We start from the raw sequence: 27,889 nt of genomic DNA on the forward strand, positions 1-27,889 counted from the left end.
AAGACTTGTGCCATACCTTTGAAAATTCTAAATCTAAACCTTGCATCACTGTAAACAGGATTTTTGTTTGTATTACAAACTGAGGAACTAGATTATTTTAAAGGAGAGCTTGTCACAGATGATGTCCATCAAGCTTCACTTGTTTTGAACCTGTAAGATTGCTTTAACACAAAACATTCAGTTTCATAACACATGCTGCATCCAGTCTAATGGAAATCTGTCCTGTACCGATAACTGTTACATATGTTTTTTGAGAGGCTAGTGGACACATGGAATATGCCTAAAACTTGACATTAATGGAAACGATATTGTAATTGAAGCAGGTAATGATTCAAAATGCATGATGTCAGCTAATGAGGTCCATTTGTGGAGTACAATGAGCAGAACACTGACCTGTTGTCAGACTCGGAAACCTCTAAATGAACACTGCTCTGTTCTGTGCTCAATATGTATGTGTCCTGTTTACTGTCTCTATACTCTCTCAAAATGTAAGATATTCTAAATTTAGTTATTTGGAGTCTTTTGCTGCTTTTAACTTTTGTCTTTGATTAGATGTCTATATAAGTCACTGAGGTCATATAAACAATAATAAACTGTGTTTCAATGTCGATACAGTACAAGAATATCGTTTAGAATCATTAGATTTGTATTACTGTCATGTGATTGTATCAGTGAGAAGCAAAACGGTGTATAGATAAAACAGCCTGAAATTTTATTTTCAGCCTTAAAATATAGCTTTATGAGAGTAAAAGCTGTTTTTATTTTACTGCTAAGAACATTGCCTTTGGTATAAAATATAAACTACTTCTTCTAACAGAGCTTGAACAAAAACAAGACGTATAAAACAAAAATATATCGAAGTAACGCTTCTAATTATAAAAACATATAAAACCTTACATAGAGACAACAATTTATGTTTATCAAAAGAAACATATTCACACATCATATACAAACATCTAGATTACATTTTGAAAGTCCGTTCCCATCCCTTGCTTTCAAAAGGTGCTTCAAGAAAACCAAGTTGTAACAAGCCGATGAAATGAACAGCTGGGATTTTGAAGTATGGCAAAATTAAACAGATTGATGAAAATTAACATTATTCTGTGGAGATGTTAGTTCATATTGAGTCACAGTCTGCAACTGATTGTAATTAGTCTCTAGTGTTTTTTTTTTTTTTAATTAGCCATTTATTTTATCGTGTGATATTTACTGTACAGCCACAGCAAGAACTAGACTTGGCAGCCTTATATGACCTTTAAAGACAACATGAAATGCCATTAGCATTGCTTTTCTTCAATAAATGTCTATAATATGGCATATTTATAAATAAAATGGAATATCCACCAGAAAACAAGGTAGAGCGGGGCTTCATTTATCCATCAAGGTTTGACTGGGTCATGAAAAGTAGAAAAATACAATTAGTTAAAGCTGCAGTCAGTAAGTTTTGCCTCTTTGTCGCCATCTCTGTTTGAAAACCTGGAATTGCTTTTACTTGCGGAATTATCCTGCTTGCGTGGGATGTGCTCTGGCACGGCTCCAGCGTGGATGAATCTAATGTTTTGAGGTGAATATTGTGGATATTTACTGTACTTCACAATCACAGATTAGTCTACGTCTTGGAATACATGACCCAAATAAGAATTTTCACCGTATATTGCCATCTGAACAAGTAAGTAACAAGTCTGTCACGTTTGTTCTGACCAACTGAGGAAAAAAAGCATTACGATAAATCGCGCTACCAATGGTGATTAAATCTAACGATCGGTTAGTTCAAATCACATCTAACTGTGCAAATTATTATTATTGTTATATTTTATTCTCCAATTATTAATATTACAACAACAGCATTGCATGACAATGAGTATAGTGTGTATTAACGTGTAGATTTCAATTTCTGTACAGTCTAATCGAACTGTCATATGATTCGAATTTCATATTAAGAAATTCGAATTTACCGCGAAAACCTATCCGCACCACTCAAATTAGAAAACATTATTATAAGCTAACCGTTGTGAATCGGGCTAAAGTAAGGCGATAGTTTTGAACACTGGCTGGTTATGTACTTACTCAAATATTGATTTTGGATAATTTTTAACCAAAAAAAGTTACGGACTGCAGCTTTAACATCACTTTTCCCATCCACCCAGGCTTGCAGTAAAAGACATTGTTTCACCATTGTTTTCACAGAGGTGAAGAAAGCAAAAAGACATTTTGATGAAAGATTATGAAAACAAGCCATTTTCTTGAGAACGTGCTCAGATGAATCTTGCACAATGAGACCACGGACATTTATTCGGAAAGCAAACAGTCCATTTTGATTTCATGTTGTGTTTAAGGGGAGTGCAGTCTAAAGGTCTTCGGTTTGGATTCAGATGTTCTAAGCTGAGAAGCTGGAGGTCTTGTAGGGTAGCAGGTTGTAAAGAGGGGCAAAGGGAGGAGGATTGGGCTGTGCGTGGGATGTATCTGATGATCCTCCTGGAGATACACTAGATCCTGCAGCAGAAGGTGCTGCTGGAGAAACAGAAAGCGGCGCCCTCTGGAGGAAAGAGGAAAAGAAATAGTGTTGAAATAAATTTGTTTAGCTTAAAATTACACATTTCACTTTTTCGATTTTTGGACTGCACACTGAGGAGATGTTTTTCATCAGCTGTTTTTCCAGCAAACTACTGTCTTACTTCAGCTCTGTTCTGTAACCTAGTGAACTACTTCATTGTCTGCTGTAAATAGAGCACACAATAGAAACACTGGGTTAAATGGTGCGTTTGATTTAGTTTTATTTGTATTTTTAGCAGTACTTTTTCAGTACTGAATAAAAAATGATAATGACAATTTCCTCAGTTTCCCCTGATATGACCTGTCCATTTAATAGCGTTGAATTTTTGAACAAAGCTGATCATGTAATAATTTTCTCAGTGACAGTTTTATGTTTAATTTATTAAGCTGTATAATCCTATTCTCTTAGTTTATTTGTTGCGTTCACGATGATCATGGCTGATTTGATGCTTAGTGATGAGTGTTTAAGTTGGCCAGAGGAACTTTTGTGGTGATGCTTCCAAAAGCAACTTCAGATCACTCAGCAGGGGTGAGAGTGCTGGAAGATCCATGATCTGGGATTGGTTGGACTTCTGGCTAGCGTTCTCGGCAGGGCAGGGGTGTGATCGGGACAAGCCCAAGGATCAGTATACTTAGGCACGGTTTTATAAGGGAATGCTGTGGGATTTTGGACGGGGATCATTCTGTGAGCACACACCGCATCCTCAGGGGATTTTATAGGGAGTCTCACACTAATTTTATAGTACACAAAAAGTCTGCAAGTCTCCGCAACTGAATCATACCATAAAAGACGGAATCTGTGTGTGTTTTTAAGTGAGCGTGATGCACTGACCGGGTAGAGCTGGTGTCCTGCGTGTGAGTTTGGGTCCATTAGCAGGGGTGCAGTGGGGGAAGAACAGCTGGCCCCATCAAAAGAGAATAGAGATGAACCTCCCCACTGGGACACATCAAGACCGACCACCCCACTCTTCTGGCAAGAAGGGAAAAAAAGTATAAGAGTCATCTCTGGCTGCCATATGCCAATAAAATATTTACCAAAATAGTTTATCTATACAATTGCCCCAGAAAGTATAGTTTACTTCTGCGCTCCAATCCCGGAAATGTGAAAAGGGTCCAATGTTTATTGGTATATCTCTGTTGCACAGGGCAATTTTATGTGTTTGCATAAAAACCAATGGAATCATGTTTTAATTTGATTTATATGCATGCACGCAATCTATTTAGTAGCTGATGATCCTTTAAGTGACATGCAGGTCTTAAATTTTTAAAAGGTATCTTAAAAAATAGCGAATGGAGGATGACACATAAAAGTCTGTACATTAAAGTTTATGCAGTTTTCATAAACCCATATTGTGACTTATGCAGCAAGCCATATATAACTCAAATGCTCATCTTGGGAAAAATGTATTTAGCAGTGGCTGAATTGGCACAATTTCCCCTATTGCTGAGACACATTTCCTGAAAGTAATACCACATCAATCAAAACTATAAACACAAAGCCAAAACCATCAAATCAGTGTTGCAAACCTCAAGCTATTAAGACAAAAGTAAACACGTTGTTAAAAATTGTTCAATTCAAACACAGCCCATCAAATACTGAACACAATTACACACAAGATCTGCTTAAATGAAACAGATACAATGGATTAGGACACTGAAATTAAAATGGGTTGGTCAAAGAAATATGTATATATCTTGAATCTGCAATATCATGCTCATTGTATAAACATTTCTACAAGTACATATAACATATCAAGAATTTCCTATGTTTACAGTAGTGGTTTTGTGTTTATAGAGTCATAGTTTGTTGTATATTGAGAAAACAGGATAAACATGGCAACTAGTAACTTTAAGCCGGATACAAAAATGGATTAACTGGCCAAGAAGAGTAAAGATCCAAATGTTGAAGACAGACAATACTGAAAGTGTCAGAGATATTTAGCTAAATCAGCAGAAAAACGTCTAAACATTTACAATGTCTTCACACGGATTTTCCAGTTCAGAAATAAGCCCAGACGTTTCTCTTCACTGTACTTTACTGACAGATTTTAAAAAGTCCTTCCAGTGGTCTGACAGATTTGTAGTGATTTATGTGATACGCTGTCCAATTTTGTCCCACTTATAGTCTTCAAAGCGATGCTATTTTGACCTTAGTGAAAAATTTGACCAATAAATGTAACTGTTTTCCTTTCTTTTTCAGAAGCGTTTCCAGAAGAACATCTGTGCCTTCAGCACTAATCCAATGAGAGTAGCTTTTAAAACAACGTTGGAGATCATCTGTCATCAGTCATTTCATGTACGGATTCGGAAAGATTGGAATCTCTGTGGATATTAGCAGGGTGGAAGTGTCTGGATGTGGGTGTTACGGAAAGTCATTTGCTCAGGATGTGTGCAAAACAAAACTTACTGAAATAAGGCTTATAATATTAATACATTAGAATAACATATTAATCCTGAACAACCAATTGCTAGTTTAATCAGAAAGTTAGCAAAATGTCTTTAGCTTTAGTTAGTCTTCGATGATGGCCAAGGTTGTGTGAGGCAAAAAAATTTAAAAATTGAATAGGATTAAAAATCACAAAATTTGTTTGTAAAACACAAATTTCCCATGAAGTCTGGTCCACTTTAGAGCTTATTATGGTCATGCATGAACTGGCAAGTCAGGTTTTTCAGTTAGTCAGAATCCAAAAAAGTACTGTATAAACACCAAGTAAATAAGAGATTTATTTTGTAGCCAGTTTCTGACAGGACACGCAAGAGTGTGGAACTAACTGAGCTAACGCTTAGCTGATTGACAGCTTTAGTGATTATAATGGGAGCACTTTTTATGTTTTTCTAACTGCTAACAGAATCAGTGGCCATGTACTGTCCAATGTGAAGAGAGTCATAATCACATTTAAATGCAGCAAAGAATTATCATTCCCTGTGTCACTCCCAAAACTAAATATGTATAGTGTAGATGTGTAATATTTAAAAATATGTTGTCCATAATATTATTTAAAAATGAAAGAAAAATAAGCAGGCATAATCTACCTTAAAACAAATAAATCCCTTCTCTCAGGTAACACCATCAGTCAAACATGATGATGACATCATTATATTCTTAGTTTCTATTTGTAGGAAGAACTAGAAAGCTTGTTCGTATCAAGGAAAACATGGACAAAACAAATGCACAAACATCCTTCAGCAGAATCTGGTTTAGTCAGCCAAACATCTGCATATAAGCCAAGATTTACTTTCCTGCCGGAAAATAAATTTCCCATCCTTCAACACAGGAGGATTATTGAAAACAAAACACAAATCTTTGCAGCTGTTTTCTGCTTTAATCAATCAACAAAAGCAGAAAAAGGAATGTCACCACAGATTCCCAAGAGATCGCACACACTTTCTCTTTCTTTCTTAGCAGAGAATGTCACATTCAATTAAACACAAGCCAGATATCTACCGGTGGGCCTTTAAACCAGTGTGACTAAGCTCTTCAGATGATCCAGCACATCTGGTCTTTAATCAGCCAAAGAGGACCCACATCACACCCCTCAAGACCTCACGCCACTGGCTCAATGCAAGATTTTGATGCTGACTTTCAGGACAGCCACTGGAACAGCACCTCGCTACCTCCACTCCAAGTTTATTTTCTCTTCTTCAGCTTAGGTCACTGAATGAGCAACGCCTTGTTGTTCCTTCATAACGAGGCTGAAAGTTACTTTCCAAAACCTCTGTTCCTCTGTGGTGGAATGAGCTACCAACCTCCATCCAGACTGCTGAGACCATCACATCTTTTAAAAAGCAGCTCAAGACACAACTCTTCCACAATTTAACCACCCCACACACTTCTCAATCTCTACATTTCTGCTCTTCTCTTGCTTGCTTCCTCATCTAGTTTTCTGATAAACCTGGCACTTGTCTTGTTGTCATAATCGTTGGAAGTCATAGATGAAAATTAAACTCAATATCGGCCAAACCTAGATTTTTATAGGATGAAAACACTGTAGTAAAAACCATTGTAGATTTTTCTGGATTTTGGAAAGTATAAATTTGTCAAAAAATCCTGTACACTTGCAAATACAATCTCTAAGTGTCAGAGTTGTGCAGAGCGCCTTAGTGAAAAATGATTATACTTAAATTTATTTGAAATACATTTATTTCATGCTAAGTATATTACAAATACATTTTCATATTTATGTACTTAATAAAAATACCCTGCAGTTGTACTTTTGGTATACTAAACTGGTATATTTAAAGTCAACTAAATTGGAACAACTAATTTAGTACATAATGCACTATAATTGTGAGGATGTGCCACTATTGCAAGTATACTTTAGGTACACTTTAAATGCATTTAAACACTGAAATTATTCAAAAATCATACAATCTCCTAAATAGTCATATTTAAACACATATTAGGCGTAATCTTAAGAAATGTGCATTGTGCACAAGTAGTACTCCAAATAAAGTTATATTATAATTTTGAGTCTCAAGTGATGTGTCAGTAAATATGTTAATAGATTTGACCTACTTAGTATGAAATATTTAATTCCTTTTTTTTTTTTTTTTACAAAATTCAGATTTTAAGAAATGGACTAAAATTTTGATAACTGCTAGTTATTTGCATCCTGTTTGTTATCGCTCTGTAATTTTTTCCATGCCTCACCATGTCTTTGATACTTCCCAGTACAGCAGTGGTCAGGATTCCAAACACGAAGGCCAGCAGGTTAAGCGTGGCCAGGACCCAGAGGAGAACATACAGAGAAAGGACCTCCTGACAGCTCTGCACACCAACAAACTCATAGTAATTGTTCAGATATCCTCCGCTGGAAAAGAAAGCAAGAAAATTATTGTCATGGTGTTATGTGTTTATGTGCTATTAATAACTTATTGATACTATAGATTCTCAAGAAAGTGTAAGTGGTTCATTGCCATGCAAAACTCACTATCTGTATTGCAAATGGTATGAAATGATTTCTATCATGACAACGCTGCTGCAAAGCAATTACAGGAACTCGCTACTGCCAATACAAATGCGCCAATATTGTGCTGCGAGTATTTGAGACATACTGCTGCTGCACAAATAGCATATATAATAAACTGTAGCTGATCTATACAGGTGGAGCTGGGGAAGTGGAGGGATTCAGAGGAAATCTCAAAGCGCACTGCGAACTACTCTACTGAATGCTAACCAGCCATTTAAATGTAATGCAGCTCATTGGCTGTGTATGCAAAATGAACCAATCAGTTTGTACCAAGTAGTTTAACACTGAATATCATCAGTTTGCGTTAAGGACCCATCAGCCCGCGCCATCAAGAGTTTCATGACAGAACGTCCCAGGTTGTGTATGTAACCATGGTTCCCCAAGGGAACTCGAGCTGCGTCAGAAAATGCTAGGGGAACGAGATGTCCACGCCGCCAGACATGCAAATCCCTGCCTAGTGTGGAAGAGCACAGCTATGGAAAGAGAACAGAAGAGCCAGGAGCAGCTCGCAAATCTAGGTCATAGACCTGACGAACGTGAGAGGCCACACTTCTAGTTGAGTGAGCCTTGAACCCCAATGGTGAGGGGAGATCAGAGGACTCGAGGCTATGGAATAGCATCCTGATCCACCACTTAGCATAAGCTTCTCTGGCCAGAGGCCTCAGCCTCAGCGTACTGTGGAGGAAACGTGTAACTGGGGGGTGTCTGCCCACTTACTGGCCACCAGGAGGTGCGTGGTAGGCTGCAATGGCCGCCACGTAGACCTTTAGGGTGGAATGGGTCAACCCTGCGGAGAACTGGGCCTGCAGGAACTCCAGCACTGTTCCAACCGGGCAGTACACTGGGTCGAGCTGGCTGTCTCCACACCATGAAGTGAAGAGTCTCCACTAAAGGGCGCACAGTTTCCTCGTTGAGGGAGCTCTGGATCGGAAGATGGTCTCAACAACCTCGGTTGAGAGACAGGAAGCTATGAGCTGTATTCCCCTCAGGGGCCACACCCACAGCTTCCACAACTCCGGGCGGGGGTGAAGGATCATACTCTCCGCCTGTGAGAGGAGATCCTTCCAGATGGGAATCTCCCATGGAGAGCCTTCGAGGAGAGAAATCAGGTCAGAGAATCATACTCGGCCCGGCCAGAATGGGGCTACTAGCAGCAGATGGACCAGACGGACCCCGCACTCTCTCCAGAACTCCCGGGAGCAGAGCGATCGGGGAAAAAGCTGTACAGACTAAGCCTTGGCCTGTACCAAGGCATCCAGCCCCAGTGGAGCTGGATGAATCAGAGAGAACCAGAGTGGACAGTATGATATCTTTCGAGTCACAACAGGTCTACCTGAGCATCCAAAACTCTCCATATCTGCTTCACCACCTCAGGGTGAGGCATCCATTCCCCGGGCCTCAGCCCCTGCCTCGACAGGATGTCTGCTCCCATATTGAGATGCCCAGAAATGTGAACTGCTCTCAGCGAGAGGAGTTTGCCCTGGGACCACACAAGGATCTGGTGTGACAGCCTGTAAAGGGAGCACGAACAAAGACCTCCCTGGTGTTTGATGTAAGAGACTGCTGTGTTGTCGGTGCGCACCAACACATGGTGATCTCTTAGGTCCGGAGGAAGTGTTTCAGGTTTGAAAGGCCGAAGGGAAGAAGCCGATATTGGTACACTTCGCCCCCAAAGCAAACCTCAGGAAATTCCTGTGATGGGGAAGGATGGAGATGGGAAGTATGCGTTTTTTAGATTGATTGTGACAAACCAGTCCTCGGACCTGGTCTGAAGCATGACCTGCTCGAAGAGAGTATCCTGAACTTCAGTCGTATGACTGAGCGGTTCAGTTGACTCAGATCTAAAATAGGACGCAACCCTCCATCCTCCTTGGGAACGATGAAGTACCGGCTGTAGAACCCGGACTCTCTGTCAAGAGGAGGGACCACCTCGATGGCCTCCTTTCTCGAGAGAGTATTCACTTCTTGTTCCATTACCAGAGCGTGCTCGGGACCCACCCCTTATGTTTTGTCTTTGCCTTGGCTTTAGACATACTGGAGCTTTATATGTTGCTGGACTTGTAACTTGACAAACAACAGTAAATAAGACTCACAGAAAATAGATTGTGACTGACACACACACAGAGCATTGCTGAATGATAGAAAGCTAACACCGGTTGTACCTCACATGCTTTCATGCTTCCTGGTCGTTACGTCACCCGTTCGTGACATCTCGCTCATTGTTTGGACTGATTACACATATGATTCAGAGCATGGTATCGCTGAAGGCGTTCCCCTAGCGTTTTCCGACGCAGCTTGTGTTCCTGAAGGGGAACTTGGCATTTATGTGCTATTTTTAATACTTCTAGTTAGAGATTTGAACCCTTAACTCAAGGTATGAATAATAGTAATAGAGATACTTGCAAAAACAAAACAAAAAATACTAAAAGAATGAATTTTTTTTTTTTTTTGGTTTCTTTTCTGCTCTGCAGTGGACAAATAACTCATATTGCATTATTGTTGAGTGTTTTCTTAAAGTGTCTGTGTTTCTTCACCAATATGTGAATTACTTACTTGGCACAATCATACAAATCACAACAGTAACACGTTCCACTCCGAACTTTCATATTACATGACTCTGTTAGTCCTTGACAGGGAACCTACAAAACAATTGAGCATCTTTTAGAAATAAAACACTATATACAAAATTCACTTTTTTATACAAACAAAATGTTCTGTGCACACATTTTCATTCATGTCTCTAGTTATAACTAACTACTGTTATAACATCAAATTATGATGCTAAATTAACTGCATGTAATAGCTTAGAGATCACAGCATCAATTAATCCACCAAGGAAATAAATCAACTTAAAACAGGACTTTAGTCCAGTAGAAGACAGCTATTTAGGTGGGCATGTTATATAACTACAGGTAGGCATACAAATATATTTTACAGAACTGAACATAAATCAGGAGGACTTGACTCACTGTAGCGTAGTAGTTCTCATAGATGTAACTATTTCCACTGGTGTAGAACTGGCATCTTCCTGCCTTCATTGGACGCATATCCTGTTGACAGAGTGTAAGAAATGTTTTCAGTTTGACATTTTCTTCTGGAATTGCATTGAAACATTTGTCCTTTATAATTCAAATTCAAATTCAAATTCAAATTTTGTACAAATACAATGCCTTTTTGTTTGGAGAGGCTTCTACCACTACTATCTACAACCACTACAAAAACTTTGGGGTAAAAATCTATTTCTTTCTTTTCTCTACATTTATTCTCTGCTCTAGCTTGTACATTGTTCATAAATGTAAATGAAAAGCTCAAAGTGGGCATTTCTTAACACCACAACGAGAGTTTTCCCTTATACTCATCAGTCCGTCATTCTGCTCTTCATGAGTCACGTTCATGCTGTTAAGACAGATGATCTGACCACTGAATTTTTTCAGAAATACTAAAGAGTTCAGTGAACTCCTCATCTCTCCAAATGCAGCCCTTGGATTTTGACAATGAAAACTGAACTCTTATGTAGTTATGAAGTTATGTAGCAAGCTGAATAAGCTTAAGAACTTGTATGACCAACTAACAGTTAGCCAAAGGCTTATCAGTCTCACTTTTCGATATCAAATTAGACCAAACTGTTTTTATGTAAACTGTTTTAAAGAAATATTTTGATGACTAAGGGTCAGATTAACTAACAGCTTGCGTCAGCACAAACCCTCTTTTGACATTAAAAATCTTCTTTTAGGATTAATCTAATAGGATTAATAACACCGGGGAAGTCGTGGCCTAACGGTTAGAGAGTCGGACTCGTAATCGAAAGGTTGCGAGTTCGAGCCCCCGGCCGGCAGGGATTGTAGGTGGGGGGAGGGAATGTCCAGCGCTCTCTCCACCCTCAATACCACGACTGAGGTGCCCTTGAGCAAGGCACCGAACCCCCAATTGCTCCCCGGGCGCTGCAGCATGGCTGCCCACTGCTCCGGGTGTGTGTTCACGGTGTGTGTGTGTGTGTGTGCGCATTTGTTCACTACTCACTGCTGTGTGTGTGCACTTGGATGGGTTAAACGCAGAGCACCAATTTCGAGTATGGGTCACCATACTTGACAATACGTCACGACGATGACTTTTTTAATTAAAGACAAGTGAAAAATGTGTGCTGAAAAGGCATGAGACCGTCATTTTTGCAGCTGACCTTTTTGCATATACATTTGCAGGAGTCTCCTTTTCAGACACAATTTCTGAGAGGAGGGTGTTTAAATGAATCATGCAACTCTATTTACTATGATTTGTGCCAGTCAATTTACTGGTATTTGTGCCATCATTTACTTCCCCAAAAGTTATCCGTCTGCGTCTGTGTTCTTTTATTCATGAAATGTCAGTAATTTAGGGACAGTAATTCACCCACAGAACTTTCTACTACCATCTGCACTTTTATGGGATTGAGCTTTTACGCTTATTTTCCCAGTTCAGTAAATCTGTCCCTAAATTGTCTACAACCTGAATTCCAGAAATGTTGGGACTTTTTTTAAATTTGAATAAAATTAAAACTAAAAGACTTTCAAATCACATGAGCCAATATTTTATTCACAATAGAACATAACAAATGTTTAACCGAAGAAATTTTACACTTATCCACTAAATGAGCTCATTTCAAATTTGATGCCTGCTACAGTTGGCACCGGGGCAACAAAGGGCGGAAAAAGCAAGGAATTTTGAAAAGATTCAGCTGGGAGAACATCTAGCAACTAAATAAGTTAATTGACATCAAGTCTGTAACATCAAAGTGATGTCTTAGAGAGGCAGAGTCTCAAAAGTAAAGCTGGGCAGAGGCTCTCCAATCTGTGAAAGAGTGCATACAAAACAAATTGTTGAATACTTAAAAAACAACATTCCTCAATGTCAAATTGCAAAGGCTTTGCAAATCTCATCATCTACAGTGCATAACATCATCAAAAGTTTCAGAGAAACTGGAGAAATCTCTGTGCGTAAGGAACAACGCCGAAGATCTTTGCTGTATACCCATGGTCTTCGGGCCCTCAGACGACACTGCATCACTCATCGGCATGATGCTGTCACTGACATTACTAAATGGGCCCAGGAATACTTCAAGAAACCACTGTCGGTAAACAATCCGCCATGCCATCTCCAGATGCCAACTAAAGTTCTATCATGCAAAAAGGAAGTCATATGTGAACATGGTCCAGAAGCGCCGTTGTGTCCTGTGGGCCAAGGCTCATTTAAAATGAACTGTTTCAAAGTGGAAAAGTGTTCTATGGTCAGACGAGTCCAAATTTGACTTTCTTGTTGGAAATCACGGATGCCGTGTCCTGCCGTGTCCATCCATAAACAGGAGGGACATCTTTCAGCGGGTCATCAGCATTCAGTTCAAAAGCCAGCATCTCTGATGGTATGGAGGTGCATAAGTGCATACGGTATGGGCAGCTTGCATGTTTTGGAAGGCACTATGAATGCTGAAAGGTATATAAAGGTTTTAGAGCAACATATGCTCCCCTCCAGATGATGTGCATTTCGGCAGGACAATGCAAAACCACATACTGCAGCTATTACAACAGCATGGCTTTGTAGTAGAAGAGTCTGGGTGCTGAATTGGCCTGCCTGCAGTCCAGATCTTTCACCTGTAGAGAACATTTGGAGCATCATTAAATGAAAAATACATCAAAGATGACCACGAACTCTTCAGCAGCAGGAAACCTAAATCAGGCAAGAATGTGACAAAATTCCAACACCAAAACTCCAGAAACTCATAACCTCGATGCCCAGACATCTTCAAACTGTTTTGAAAAGAAGAGGAGATGCTACACCATGGTAAACATGCCCCCGTCCCAACTATTTTAAGACCTATAGAAGGCATCAGATTTGAAATGAGCTCATTTTGTGCATAAAATTGTAAAATTTCTCAGTTTAAACATTTGTTATGTTATCTATGTTCTATTGTGAATAAAATATTGGCTCCTGTGATTTGAAAGTCTTTTAGTTTTCATTTTATTCAAATCTAAAAGACATCCCAACATTTCTGGAATTCGGGTTGTATATCTCCAATATAGTAGTGGTTGCTTGGGTATTCTGTTTGCTTGATGCCGCGATGATAAGATGTTCTGAACGGTGGCTTGGCAGTTGCTAAGGTTGTTTCTATGTAAAAATGTTTCATAGTTGCTGTACATACAATGTTGAGTAGGATGAAAACGCCATCAACCACAAGACACAGGAAACTGGAAATTATACCAAAACTCAGGAACACAATGGCTGCAATCAGCTGGAGAGAGAAAGAAAAATGGATTACAGATACAAATATACATTTGAGTCTTTATTTATGGTACATTTTCCCCAGAAATATATCAAAATATTTAAATATATTAATTACCTGGATTATATAATATTTCCTTTTGATTGAAAAATAAATAATGTAATAATAATAATGTGTGTGTGTGTGCACTTTAGATGGGTTAAATGCAGAGCACGAATTCCAAGTATGGGACAACAGGTGTCTGGGCAGATGACAACACTCAGATAAACAAGGGGGCAAGGTAACGGGTAACAAGAAGGTGGGACTGGAGGAGCACATGGCAGACAACAACAAAGACAGAGCCATGTGCTCACAAACAACATTAAACAGTGACAAGGCTGTCAGGGGAGATCCCTGACAATTTCTGCCATTATAACATTTACAGTAGGTTTCAAATGTTGGCTTAAAGTACATCAGCCACCAGCAAACCAAACTGCCTCAAAGAACTGCTTCAGATGGCCATTGAAAACTTTTGTCCTATAATAACAACCACTGAAGCTTGAAGAAACATCACATTATTATGAAAATGTCAATGGTTTTGTTCTATAACTGCCTGAAATACTGACGAATGCATGCGATGTTTCTCAAGAGTTTTAATTATCACAATATTAGGCTTGTTTTAATGTCTGCCAGGGTTCAGATTCATTCAGGGCAGAAGGATATTTGTTATTTAGAGCTATCAATGCGTCATTTGTTTTTGATTATGTGATTATAGGTCTCCAAAACAAAGTTCGGCATATGACAAACAAAGTTTTATTGGTGATTATATAATGTATCACATTTTATCAGCAACTATGAAATAATTTATTTAGTGTGTTTTATTCATTTAAAGTGAAATAATTGTTTGTTGGTGCCAGGAAAATTACAGTGCCAAGCTCTGAACTCTTCAAGTTATTTCAACAAGTAGCACGTGAAAACAAAACTCAAAAACACAATAAAAGTTGTAGCAAGATGTTGTACATTAGCTTTTTTTTAGACCTCACACCATGTGTTTTTTATTAAATCACCTAGAAACTATTATCTTTTTTCTATTCTTTTTTTTTTTTTGGGAGGGGGGGGGGGGGAGGGGGGGGGGGTTGGAACCCAATGAACAAAAAATAATTTTAAATGAATAAATCATTAAACTATTCAAATCTAGCCTTTTAAATCTAAGTGTAGTTATTTGGGAGAAATAATTAATAATTGTTTTCTAACCAGAAACTCGAACCCGCGACCTTTGGGTTACAAGTCCGACTCTCTATCCATTATGCCACAACTGCCCCAAAAGTTGCAACACACGGGACTTGAACCCACAATCTCCAGGTCACGGGGAAGTCGTGGCCTAACGGTTAGAGAGTCGGATTTGTAATGCAAAGGTTACGGGTTCGAGTCTCGGGCCGGCAGGGATTGTAGGTGGGGGAGTGAATGTCCAGCGCTCTCGCCACCCTCCATACCACGACTGAGGTGCCCTTGAGCAAGGCACCGAACCCCCAACTGCTCCCCGGGCGCTGCAGCATAAAATGGCTGCCCACTGCTCCGGGTGTGTGTTCACGGTGTGTGTGTTCACTGCTGTGTGTGTGCACGTTGGATGGGTTAAATGCAGAGCACTAATTCTGAGTATGGGTCACCATACTTGGCTGAATGTCACTTCACTTATGTGCCTGTCACAGATCCTGTTGCACCACTGGGGAGATGGGTCTTAAAGGGATAGTCCACCCAAAAATGAAAATTCTGTCATCATTTACTTTAAAAAATTCCTACTATGGAAGTCAATGGTGCCCCAAAACAGCCTGGTTACAAACTTTCTTCAAAATATCTTCCTCTGTGTTCGGCAGAACAAAGCAATTCATACAAGTTTGGAACTACTTGAGGGTGAGAAAAATAAATGACAGAATTTTCATTTTTGGGTGAACTATCCCTTTAAAAATAAATTAAATAAGAACTTAGATCAAAAAATCTTATATGCATCAACCAACAGCCATGTCCTCATTAGAACATAGACAAATATTTCTGATCTTAAAAACGACTTTCTTTCCTCTGTGAAACATAAAAGATATTCTGAGAAATGTCTCAGTGCCTTTTCTCCTAACAATGCCAGTCAATAGTCACCATAGCTTTAGTTACCAACTCTTTTCAAAGTATGCACTTTTGTGTTCTGCAGAAAGAGGAAGTCTATGAAGCAACACAAATGTGCGTAAATTATGACAGAATTAATGTATCCTGTTACTGTTCTTCGTAAACTGCATAATCTCAACAGCTTGCCCAAAAAACACAGGTCCTGCCTGTCCAGAGAAACACTCTTGCAGAATAGGAGTCTATAGCCTTTGAAATGACTACACTCTCCCTGGGATAACAAATGTTTTCTGGTCTACGAACTCTTTTTCATCAATACATTGGAATTACGGGCTATGAAATTTCCATCAGTTGTGAAACATTCTTCTCATCTGTCTGGACACTTGTTCTTTCTCCACCTCACCCAGCATTTATGTTTTCCTCTTTCACACACATGTAACATTCCGTATCTGGCTTAAGCCTATTATATTTGTACACTCAAAAATACAACCCGATGTCATGAATGTGCGTATAAATAGTAAGTCAAATAAAAATTAAAACTCGTGGTATTGATACGCAAAAATGGACTTTGGCGTGTATATGCTATGCGATGGGTAGGGTTAGGGTTGTGGGATAGATGCGTATCATATGTACGCGAAAACTGCGTATCATATCAACGCCAACAAATTTCATATCACATGCACGGGGAAATTGCGTGTCATATATATGCCAAAGTCCATTTTTTCGTATCAATACCACGAGTTTTCAATGTAAATGTTGTTTGCTCTCTTTCTGTAACCCTAATTTACAATGTTTTTATTCACATTAACTTTCAATGTTAAATTCACATTAAATATCAAGTCAGTTGTATTAAAAATAAGTTATGGCATGACACCCATATTTGTTCCTTAAGTAAACAGACAGGTGTTTATGCACAACAGACTACATTATTAGGCTACTTTGACCATCGCCCACTATAGATCAACTAACATAATCTATAAAGGTGAGATTCGAGATATTTCGTGATAGTGAATGCGTTTGGGAATGTTTCGAATAAAAAGGAAAAAATAAATAAAACATAAGTGCTATTGTGGCTGCCGTGTGTCACATTACGACCCCCCTTTTTATTTCATTTATTTTTATTGATGACTGCAGTGTTAATATTTTTAATTATTGGACTATAATTCATCGTAGACCTTTTTTAAAAATATTTTAATTGCAGAGTAAATATAGCCTAATCTTATCGCAGCGCCTCAGTTATGCGTTAATTATTGTGGGGCAAATTAATTGTACTTTTAATTTAATAATAAAAGTAACTTCATAATAATAATAGGCCTAATAAAAATAAGAATGTAACAGGCCTACATTAATTGGAAATGCCAAATCCTCTTAATATTGCCAATCATTTATGTTTTTGACAATATCTCTGCCTATCGTCGATACAAGATCATCTCTTTCGATGCACCCCAGCAAGGGGAGGTTATCACGGGGAAGACAGCATGTTGCCTGTTACGTCGTTTGGACTGCGTTGTTGAGCGCAGTGGCACTGATATTTCACACACTTTAAGCTTTTATTTTCCAAACGTAATGGGATTAGTCCAACGAATCCGAAAAGCCTCGTACCGAACGGTTCGATACGAATACGCGTATCGTTACACCCCTAATGTCCAGCATGCTATGAAGCTGGACCATGATGAACAGAGACAGACCTTTGGCTCTCCTGATCAACAACAAGCTACCAACCAACTAGTAGTACTGCACAGCAATGCCCAAGAATGGTGGCATTTTACATGGGCAAGCAGTACTTGTATAAAATATCTAGTTTCTCTGTACACATCAAGTCTTATCTGTGACCCCAGTAATTCTGTCAGTGATGTAAAATGTAGTTTATGCTGGAGCTGAGTAGATGGACTGACACCAGGCCCATAAACACTGGGAAGGAAATCAGCTCATTCTGTGTCTGCACTCGGTTTAGTACAGTGACCCTTCAAGTACAAGAAGAAATGGTTCTGCAATTTCCAAAAGTACAAGTTCTGGTGACCCAGACAGAAATGAATTGTGCTAAATTTGCCTTAAACACCAATCTGGAGCAAATCATGTGGCTTGGATATGTATCTGTCCCACTACACCCTTTTAAATCTTAAGTAGGAAATTTAAATGTTCTGATAAAAGTGGTAATAGCAGAATATATAACCTAACAAACAGCTACAAAGACACAATGTTCTGGGTGGTAGCAAATGTTCCATGCATTAAAATATGGGTGGTCAGCTTAATTTGAAGTATTTTCCTGAACATCATTATTGTATTAAAGAAAATTGTTTTCTATTAATGCATGCAAAAAAATATTTTGGTCAAGAATAAAATGGATTGTGTTACATTGCACAACAGTATGCATCTGTGAATCATTAAAGGAACTCACTATGTTCTGGTTATGCTCTATCAACGGCACCTATGAAATGATGCTGATTACCACAGACAATAATTGTGTCTATATTTTGTAAAAACAAGCACAAAACATGTACAATAAAGTACAGTGGAAGTCTATGGGGTCATAACACATAACTAAACTCATCCTGCTGGAAAAGGAAAAATTTGGAATATTTTCAATAGACATTGTTTTATGGAAAATGTAATGAATGGGCTTCAACAAAAATGCAGGCTGCACATTTCTAAATGGAATCTTCCAGAATGCCTTGCCTGACTTCCATTATAAGTGTGTTACTACCCTTTGAAAAGATGATGTAATTAAAGAGAGTGCACTTTCATGACCGTTTCTTAACAAACTTACGTATACTTTCACAAAGTGCACTTTGTTGAAATATTCAAAATTTGCTGAAAAAGATTTTACTCACCCTCAGGCTTTCCAAAATGTAGATGAATTTGTTTCTTTATCAAAACAGATTTTGAGAAATGCAGCATTACACCACTTGCCCACCAATGGATCCTCTGCAGTCAGAATGAGAGGTCAAACAGATGATAAAAGCATCACAATAATTCACAAGTAACCCACATGACTGTCACGTTCCCTCTCGGGACACAAGGAGCGAGGAGACGTAGGAGTTCCAATAATCACATTTATTTGAACAAACACAGAGACGAGGAGCTTGGGGAGAGACGAACACATCTGACGTTTAGACCGGACACAGGGGCTAGGAAACACAGGGCTTATAAACACAGGGAAATACGGAACAGGTGTGGACTAATCAAAACACAGGGCTAGGGACTAATTAAACTAATGAAGACAAACGAGGACAGGAACAGGAAGGCCAAATATGGGCACAGGAGGAGGGGAAACACAAGACAAGGACTGACATTACGCCCCCCTCCGGAAGGCGTGTCCTCACGCCTAACACCATCCAATGGGGAGGGGGGGTGGGCGCTCTGGAGGCCTCCAGGGCGGTGCCCTTTCCAGGGGCCATGGCGGGTCAGGGGACTCGGGAGGCCATGGCGGGTCAGGGGACTCGGGAGGCCATGGCGGATCAGGGGACTCGGGAGGCCAGGGCGGGTCAGAGGACTCGGGAGGCCACGGCCTATTTTTTTCGGGTCGTGTGGCCTTGGCCCGGCCACACAGGCTGTGACCCTCTTACCCCCCCCCAAAATTTTCTTGGGGAAGCTCCCCCCTGGGAGCCACAGGGGAGCGGACTCTGTCGGGCGCTCTTGCAGCGCGGACTCTGTCGGGCGCTCTTGCAGCGCGGACTCTGTCGGGCGCTCTTGCAGCGCGGACTCTGTCGGGCGCTCTTGCAGCGCGGACTCTGTCGGGCGCTCTTGCAGCGCGGACTCTGTCGGGCGCTCTTGCAGCGCGGACTCTGTCGGGCGCTCTTGCAGCGCGGACTCTGTCGGGCGCTCTTGCAGCGCGGACTCTGTCGGGCGCTCTTGCAGCGCGGACTCTGTCGGGCGCTCTTGCAGCGCGGACTCTGTCGGGCGCTCTTGCAGCGCGGACTCTGTCGGGCGCTCTTGCAGCGCGGACTCTGTCGGGCGCTCTTGCAGCGCGGACTCTGTCGGGCGCTCTTGCAGCGCGGACTCTGTCGGGCGCTCTTGCAGCGCGGACTCTGTCGGGCGCTCTTGCAGCGCGGACTCTGTCGGGCGCTCTTGCAGCGCGGACTCTGTCGGGCGCTCTTGCAGCGCAGGGCTGGACGGAACCAGCGGGAACTCAGGAGGGCTGGACGGAACCAGCGGGAACTCAGGAGGGCTGGACGGAACCAGCGGGAACTCAGGAGGGCTGGACGGAACCAGCGGGAACTCAGGAGGGCTGGACGGAACCAGCGGGAACTCAGGAGGGCTGGACGGAACCAGCGGGAACTCAGGAGGGCTGGACGGAACCAGCGGGAACTCAGGAGGGCTGGACGGAACCAGCGGGAACTCAGGAGGGCACGTGCGTGGAGCCGGCACTGGAGGGCACGTGCGTGGAGCCGGCACTGGAGGGCACGTGCGTGGAGCCGGCACTGGAGGGCACGTGCGTGGAGCCGGCACGTGGGGGCGCTCGGGAAGCGCGGGGTCGCGGGGGCGCTCTGGAAGCGCGAGTTCGCGGGGGCGCTCTGGAAGCGCGAGGTCGCGGGGGCGCTCTGGAAGCGCGAGGTCGCGGGGGCGCTCTGGAAGCGCGAGGTCGCGGGGGCGCTCTGGAAGCGCGAGGTCGCGGGGGCGCTCTGGAAGCGCGAGGTCGCGGGGGCGCTCTGGAAGCGCGAGCGGCGGGCTCGGGGGAGCCGCTGACGACGGCGGGCTAGCTTCGACTCGGGCCCGGAAGTCTCCCAGACACCGGTATATCCCCAGCCTCCAGGTCAATCCCGTGGTGTCTGGGAGGTTCATGGGGCGGTGGTGACAGGCCCCGAGCCGGAAGAGCTGGAGGATGACAGCGTCGTGCAGCTCCGCCTTCCCGGCCAGCTCGCAGAACTCCTCCGTGTACTCCACGAAGGGGAGGTCCCGCAAAACGAGGGCGCCGAGGCGGGCGGTGAACTCCATCGCCGTGGAGGGAGCGGGGAAAAAGGGGCAAACAAAAAAACTTTCAAAAACGGAAAACAAAACGGGGGAAAAGGAGCGCCGCTTACTTTGTGGGTCCGGTCTTCTGTCACGTTCCCTCTCGGGACACAAGGAGCGAGGAGACGTAGGAGTTCCAATAATCACATTTATTTGAACAAACACAGAGACGAGGAGCTTGGGGAGAGACGAACACATCTGACGTTTAGACCGGACACAGGGGCTAGGAAACACAGGGCTTATAAACACAGGGAAATACGGAACAGGTGTGGACTAATCAAAACACAGGGCTAGGGACTAATTAAACTAATGAAGACAAACGAGGACAGGAACAGGAAGGCCAAATATGGGCACAGGAGGAGGGGAAACACAAGACAAGGACTGACAATGACTCCAGTCAATCAATTAATGTCTTGTGAAGTGAAAAGCTGCATGCTAGTAAGAAACAACTTAATTCATTAGAGATGTTTTTAACTTCAAACTATTGCTTCTGGCTAACATATGAGTCCTCTGTCCACAATATTGTTTTCTCTAGTGAAATAGTTGTCTCGTTTGAATCAGGACAACTATGCACAGATTAAGCAACATTTATAAGCAAAAACAGCTTGAAAAAAAATATGTTGTTGGAGAAGAGATGATGAACTTTTTTACTAGAGGATGCATTATGAATTATGCACTTTTCATTTCACAAAATTTTAAAGGGGGGTGGTTGTCTGTTTTTTTTATTTATTTTTTATTATGTTTATGGGGTGCAGTCATGTTAATGCGTCGTTTTTAAAAACAAAGCCTTGTTTTTCACATAATTTACCTTTATTCTATACCGCTCCGTCCCTTCTCCTTTGAACGCTCCGATGATTTCTTGTTTTTATGAAGCCTCAGAAATACGCGATAGGCTGAGATTGGTTAGCTGGCCCAGTGTGTTGTGATTCGCTAAACTGCCTAGTGCACATCTAAACATCACACCCTGCTCCGGTTGTATTGTAAACAATGGCGTCATCAATATTATCAATTTGAGCCCAAATGATACGCACAGGATATTAGTGATGAGGATGCTACTGCTTATGTTAGCTTTTCATATACAGTTTTTTCCTGATTAAAGGATTAATACAACAATACAACCGCATGTGTGTCCCTGTTTAAAGCTTCTCATAGCTATGTGTCTGTCTATACACATAAAGTATATAATTGGATTATAACGGTTTATTGGTGCTGATGAGCTGATGATCAGGTGAGAGAGAGAGAGAGAGAGAGAGAAAGAAAGAGAGAGAGAGGAGGGACGCAAGGAACAGGAATAAGAGCCGCTGCTTTAGAACATTGATTTTGAAACTTGTGAATCCATTAGAATCGTTAGAAGACAGAATCGCGATTCATATATGAATAGATTTTTTTGTGCAACCCTAGTTTTGATGGCATGGCAACAACTCTTCCTCTTCTCTAAAGCAACACAGCATGGCCTCGCCCCTTTGTTGCATGTTCCCGGGGGCGGGGTCTATCAGGGATTGTGATGTCACGAACCCAGAAAGTAGCTCGTTGTAGTCCCTACAAACCATAACTGTAGGCATTAAGCTAAAAACTAAGCTAACAATTACACGCTAACTAATGTTAAAAAAGTGAAAATGCAATCAACCACCCCTTTAATTGATAGACTGGAGTCGTGTGGATAACTTGTGGGTTATTTTCATACTTTTATCCACTGTTTGGACTCTCAGGCCCAGTTTACACTAGTGTGTTTTCGTTTTAAAACGCATAACTTTTGCTACGGTTACGCCTATCGTTTACACTTCTCTGGTGTTTTTGAGGTCAAAAACTGAGACTTTTGAAAACGCTGCAGACCCCGTTTTAGTTTGAAAACTCCAGGGTTGCGTTTCAGTGTAAACAAACCAAAACGGAGACTTTTGAAAATGACGGCGTGGCTGCCCACATTCGCTCTGCGTATCCTTGATGACCGTGTAAACAATAACATCATGCTCATTTTTGTACCCATAGATACGTATGGGTAGATTCCCCATTCGACCGCTCCAAGCACATAGATGCTTCCGCCATCTAAATAATAGGGAATCTACCTACACATATCTATGATTGTACCTGCATGAATGGTCATGTGACATGCGTTTTTGGTTGTGTAGTGTAAACGGAGATCGTTTCTGAAACGCAGCGGAAACGCCAGTGTAAACGTTGATCGTTTTCATTCTAAAACGCCGTTTTAATACGAAAACGCATTCGTGTAAACGGGGCCTCAGCCTCTGCAGAGGATCCATTTGGTGAGCACTTGATGTAATGCTAAATTTCTCCAAATCTGTACAGATGAATCAACAAACTCATGTACATCTTGGATAGCCTGAGGGTTGGTAAATTTTTTAGCAAATTTAGATTTTTAGGTTAACTACTCTTTTAACCTGTCAAGGTAGAGCAATGTAGACCCTGATTTCAATGATTGTTATGCTGTACTTTCATAGCTACTACTCACTACTACGTCATTAAAACCTTGTTCAGACTGTCAGTCGAGACTTGTTTTTTGTGAATATCTGACTGGAATCAGATCATATTTAGCTAGTCTGAACTGCAAAAATCATGTGAAATCTGATTTTGCCCATGTCACTTTCTCACGCAAAGTAAAGCGTACAGTAAACATGTCAGACTTTGTCAAACATTAAAATCAGATTCCAATCAGATATGCACAAAAATTGGAATTAGACTGACAGTTTGAACAAAGCTTAATTCGCCCAGCAGCATCTTGGGCTGTTTCGAAGCAGTAATTGGAGTAACCCTGAATTCACCTGCATTACTGGGATAAATCAACAGTCCCCATAAGGAAGCTGGCTTAAAAATGTCTTAATTAAAATGCAAAAAATGCAGAAAAGTTTGTGTGAGGGTTAGGTTTTGGAGTTGGGTTAGGTGATGGAAAATATCTAAAGCTAAGTGTAAAAAAAATAAAAAATAAAACGGAAAGTCCCCACCAAAAAAATGTGTGTGTGTGTGTGCAGGTTTGATTACTTGTGAAGGCAAATTTATTGAAAATACAGAGAAACATGTCAGAAACCCAATGTGAGGACATTTAAAGTGTCCACACTATTTGATTGGCTCATAAATTGGACAAAATTATGTTTTTCATTAAATCTACTAACAGGTTTGTGTGAGGGTTAGGTTTAGAGGTAAATCAAACCTTTGAAACCAGTGTGAAATTCTGAACAACTGTGTGTGCTCTCACAGCACACAGTAGTCTCCTTTCTGATTATATTGCATAGAGTTAATGGTTTTTTGAAATTCCACATATTTAAAACATTTAAACACAAGTCACTAAAATTATGAACACCATGAAACATTACTGAACATCATTTGGCAGATCTGTGGTATAAAAACAGGCATATTGTGTTTTTAAATTCTTGTGCTTCACATATTTGCACACTGGAAGTGTGATATTAGAATGTTTTCTTAACCAGACTAAATAAAAATAAAATAGAGTACATATTTTGTGAATCATAACTAGTAATGACCATGGCAGGATGACAAGGTATCATGCTGATCAGGATCATAAAACAGGAAGACAAAACCCAACTGATGATGGAAGACTGAAAATGTTACATTGTGATATCTACCAGCTGCTTGCGGTTTTCCTCCAGGCATAGTCCAAGAACTCCCAAGAATGATCCAAACGCCAACTGCAATCAGTAGACAGACATGAATGTAAAAAAAGAAACAAATGATGCAAAATACTCTAGAGAACATGAGCATACCCGTACGAGCACTGGGAATCATTATCATGGTTTCAATTTGTTTCAAGCTAAATGATTTATGGCATTCACTCTATGGATTTTTTCAAGCTTAAATGACAAGAAAATATGAAGGGGAAGTCTGAAACACAGATATTTCAAGGATCATGAGATTACACTCTCCTCAACATCCTGCTGATACCTAATTGCAAGATCCAATCGCATCCAATTGCAATGGATGCAAAACGACTTCATGACCATCAACTTATGAGAAGTGATACACTGTAGCTATACTCATAGTCCAAGTCTCCAGCAGGGTATCTGCAGGAGTTGTGGAAAGTTTCACAGACCATCCAAGTTCACATATGGAAAAGACATGTTTTGGTAACACAGTATGCGGTTTACTTCTCACTGTCAGACTGATTTTATTGTCTTCTTTTTCCTGCTGTGAGCCCATTGATAATATTTGACATTGTATCAACAAGAAGTCCCTTGTTTATAATGTCTGAACAGCATTGAGCTCACAGATGAAGTCACTAATGCAATTCATTAATTGGGAAAATGCAAGTTTGAGTATTACTAAAAAGCAACCACTGACACTTCTAGGATTGGTTCATAAAAATGGGGGGAAATTCTGTCGTTATTTACTCATGTTGCTCCAAACCTGTAAGTTTCAAAAAGGATGCATTGTATAATAAAGTATAATAAAAATTTGCATCAATTCATGGACAATCTCTTTTGGACCCATCCAACCGATATCGTCAGTGAACTGAGGGGTGCATGGACAAAAATACTTAAAAAAAAAAGGTGAGTCCCACACAGATTCAATTAGGGACAAACATTTAATATTTACATAAAAGATGATTCTGTATTATCCAAATACAGAAAGTATCATTCTTTGATGAATGGCAACCATATAGTCCTAGGTGTCATAATAGGGCTACAAATATAAGACAGTGCTTGCCATTGACTGCCTTGTACTTTAGAAGTGTTTTGAACCCGATTCTAGCAGTAATAGGGAGCCACTGGCGTGAAACAGCCATGCACTGTAGTGTGGAAATACATGGGAAGCTTGAACAGCCAGTCTGAAGTATTCTGGGTAAGCTGCACAGGTCTCCTCAAATGCTAGGAGACCAGTCAGGAATCAGTTGTAGTAGTAAGAACAGGTCTCGGCGAAAGTTCTGGTTAGCATGTGGGGTGCAAATGACAGGTTCTTGGCTTTCTTTGTGGGTGAGCTGGCTGAGTTGTTGATTGAAATAAGGTCTTGACAAGGTTGGTTCTTGGTTGGAATGAACAACAACATGGTTTTAAATGAATTCATTTTTAGATGATTGGGCTAAGTAATATCTGCATAGGAATTATAACCTTTTTGAGAGGTGATGTTGCTAAGTACAGAGAGAATAAAAGAGGTCCAAGTACTGAACCCTGTAGAACTCCAGTGGATGGTTTGGTGTGGAGATGAAGGCGATCCTTTCTATCTGGCAGATTCAAGTCAAAACAACAATAGACCATACTGAATTTCATTGTATGGACATGTTTCAGAATATCTTATTAATTCATGTTGTGTTCCACAGAATAATAATATTTATTTTAATAATGTTTAATAATGCAGGGTTAAAATGCATGACGGTGAAAAAATAATGCCAAAAGTGTAAATGTGCATTGACATTTATCATTGTTTGATAAATTTTTGTAGGTACAATCCAGTCATTTAGGAAGATTTTGCAACGGGTTCAATTTAGTCATACGGATTTCCCATTTTGGCCAATAGAAAGGGGTTTGGTTTTAAAGTAACTTCTGTTTGAGCTGTAATTTACAAATCACTACACTATTGACAAAAAAAAAAAAAAAAACATATTTGTCATCTTTGAGCACAGGGTAAATCATAAAGTCAATATCTATGTGCATTTAATGGTTTTGAGAAGAGCTGGTGAGATCCAAAACTACATTTATGAATTGCAATTCAGAGAAAAAAAGTGAGAGTGTGTGGTTTTCTCATAAAAATTTGTCTTGGAAAGGTTTGGCTGGTCTCTGTCTATTTTGGCGACTTCTATGAGTTTTAAATAGAGTCAGAGCAGTGGATTTGGCTTGGGTTGTTGGAGAAATTACTGCTCCAACCAAAATTTGTGTTCTTCTTGACAGACGATTAGTTTCAAATGATTACTTTCTTATCAGATTATGGTTTGACTGAATGAGACATATAAGTACATTTTCATCTCGCTGGATAAAATGGAATCTTCACTGAGACCAGAATAAACTCTAGTTCCCTCTGTAGTTCTTACTACTACACTCAAGAATGTCATTGGGTCTCATAGAGAGAATTCCAAAGAAAACAAATACAAACAAGCAACAAATAACAAATAAACCATCAAAGAAATAAATATTTTCTATTTAAAATTCATTTTTTCCCCCAATGTTTCTACATTTACACCAAATATGAATCAAAATGTGATTATGACACTTACAATAATTCCTGACACGTATCCTGTGATGCTGACGCTCTCAGTGCGTGTGCTGGTGTAGATACCCAACACTACAATGAGCAAAGACAGACTTAGCATGCCTGAAACCAGCCATTGAGCCTTTCTTCTCCTCATCCTCACTGCATCTATCATAGAGAGAGAGAGAGAGAGAGAGAGAGTGTGTGTTTAGGAGTTAACTACTTTTAAATGATTGCAAATTAATAACATAAACACAGTTTAAATCTGCTTAAATACATAGAGCAGGTTTCCCCTCTGGACTGACAAACTCTGCTTACTTATGAAATATTTTTTAAATAATCCTTTTTAGTCAATTAGGTCTCACTTTATCTAATTTATTAAAATACATTTATTAAATACACCCTAAAAATACATATCCATATGTTGAAGCTTGATCTTATCCACTATAAGGATGTCAGACAAATGAAAACATTATCAGAATTAAAAATAATTATTAGGGTAGGCTATATATATATATATATATATATATATATATGATTGTCGACTGATATTTAAAAGACAATCAATCCTGAAAAAAACTAAATTCGCTCCATTTTACCTGAGGTTTTAATTTAGGAATATGAAAATAGTTTCGACTGAAAACACATTTAATTTTATCGTAAAAATGAGAAGTGCCTATTAATGCAGACATTCTGTTTCTTTTATTTACAATAGGACTAATGCTTATTGCAAAAGTGTTTTTTTTCTCTCATTTTAAGTTTTTCTTAAACTAAATGGATTATATTTTTTAAATCTCATAAGATTTACCTGCAGCAGCGTGTGAAGGAGTGGCGTCGCGCCGCGTCGTTTCCTGTGCGTTTGTCATTTCTCCTCTTTAATGTTTATGATCCAGCCGATCTCTCTCACGGTGTAAATCCAGACTGT

The 27,889-nt window shown here is 40.2% G+C and overlaps 1 protein-coding gene across 1 annotated transcript; it reads right to left on the minus strand.

Annotated features, from left to right (window-relative positions):
- Positions 1-689: 689 nt before the first annotated feature.
- LOC306888342 (transmembrane protein 255B-like) lies at positions 690-27,889 on the minus strand. Its single transcript, XM_079446559.1, has 9 exons — positions 27,773-27,889; positions 26,990-27,132; positions 24,411-24,473; positions 13,693-13,782; positions 10,493-10,573; positions 10,077-10,162; positions 7,205-7,364; positions 3,386-3,523; positions 690-2,536 (listed from the first exon to the last, which is right to left on the minus strand). Exons 1-9 carry the CDS (start codon positions 27,828-27,830, stop codon positions 2,378-2,380), a joined length of 978 nt encoding a protein of 325 aa, XP_079302685.1. The 5' UTR covers positions 27,831-27,889; the 3' UTR covers positions 690-2,377.

Source organism: Barbus barbus, assembly GCF_936440315.1.
Source record: "Barbus barbus genome assembly, chromosome: 22".
Lineage (NCBI taxonomy): Eukaryota > Metazoa > Chordata > Actinopteri > Cypriniformes > Cyprinidae > Barbus > Barbus barbus.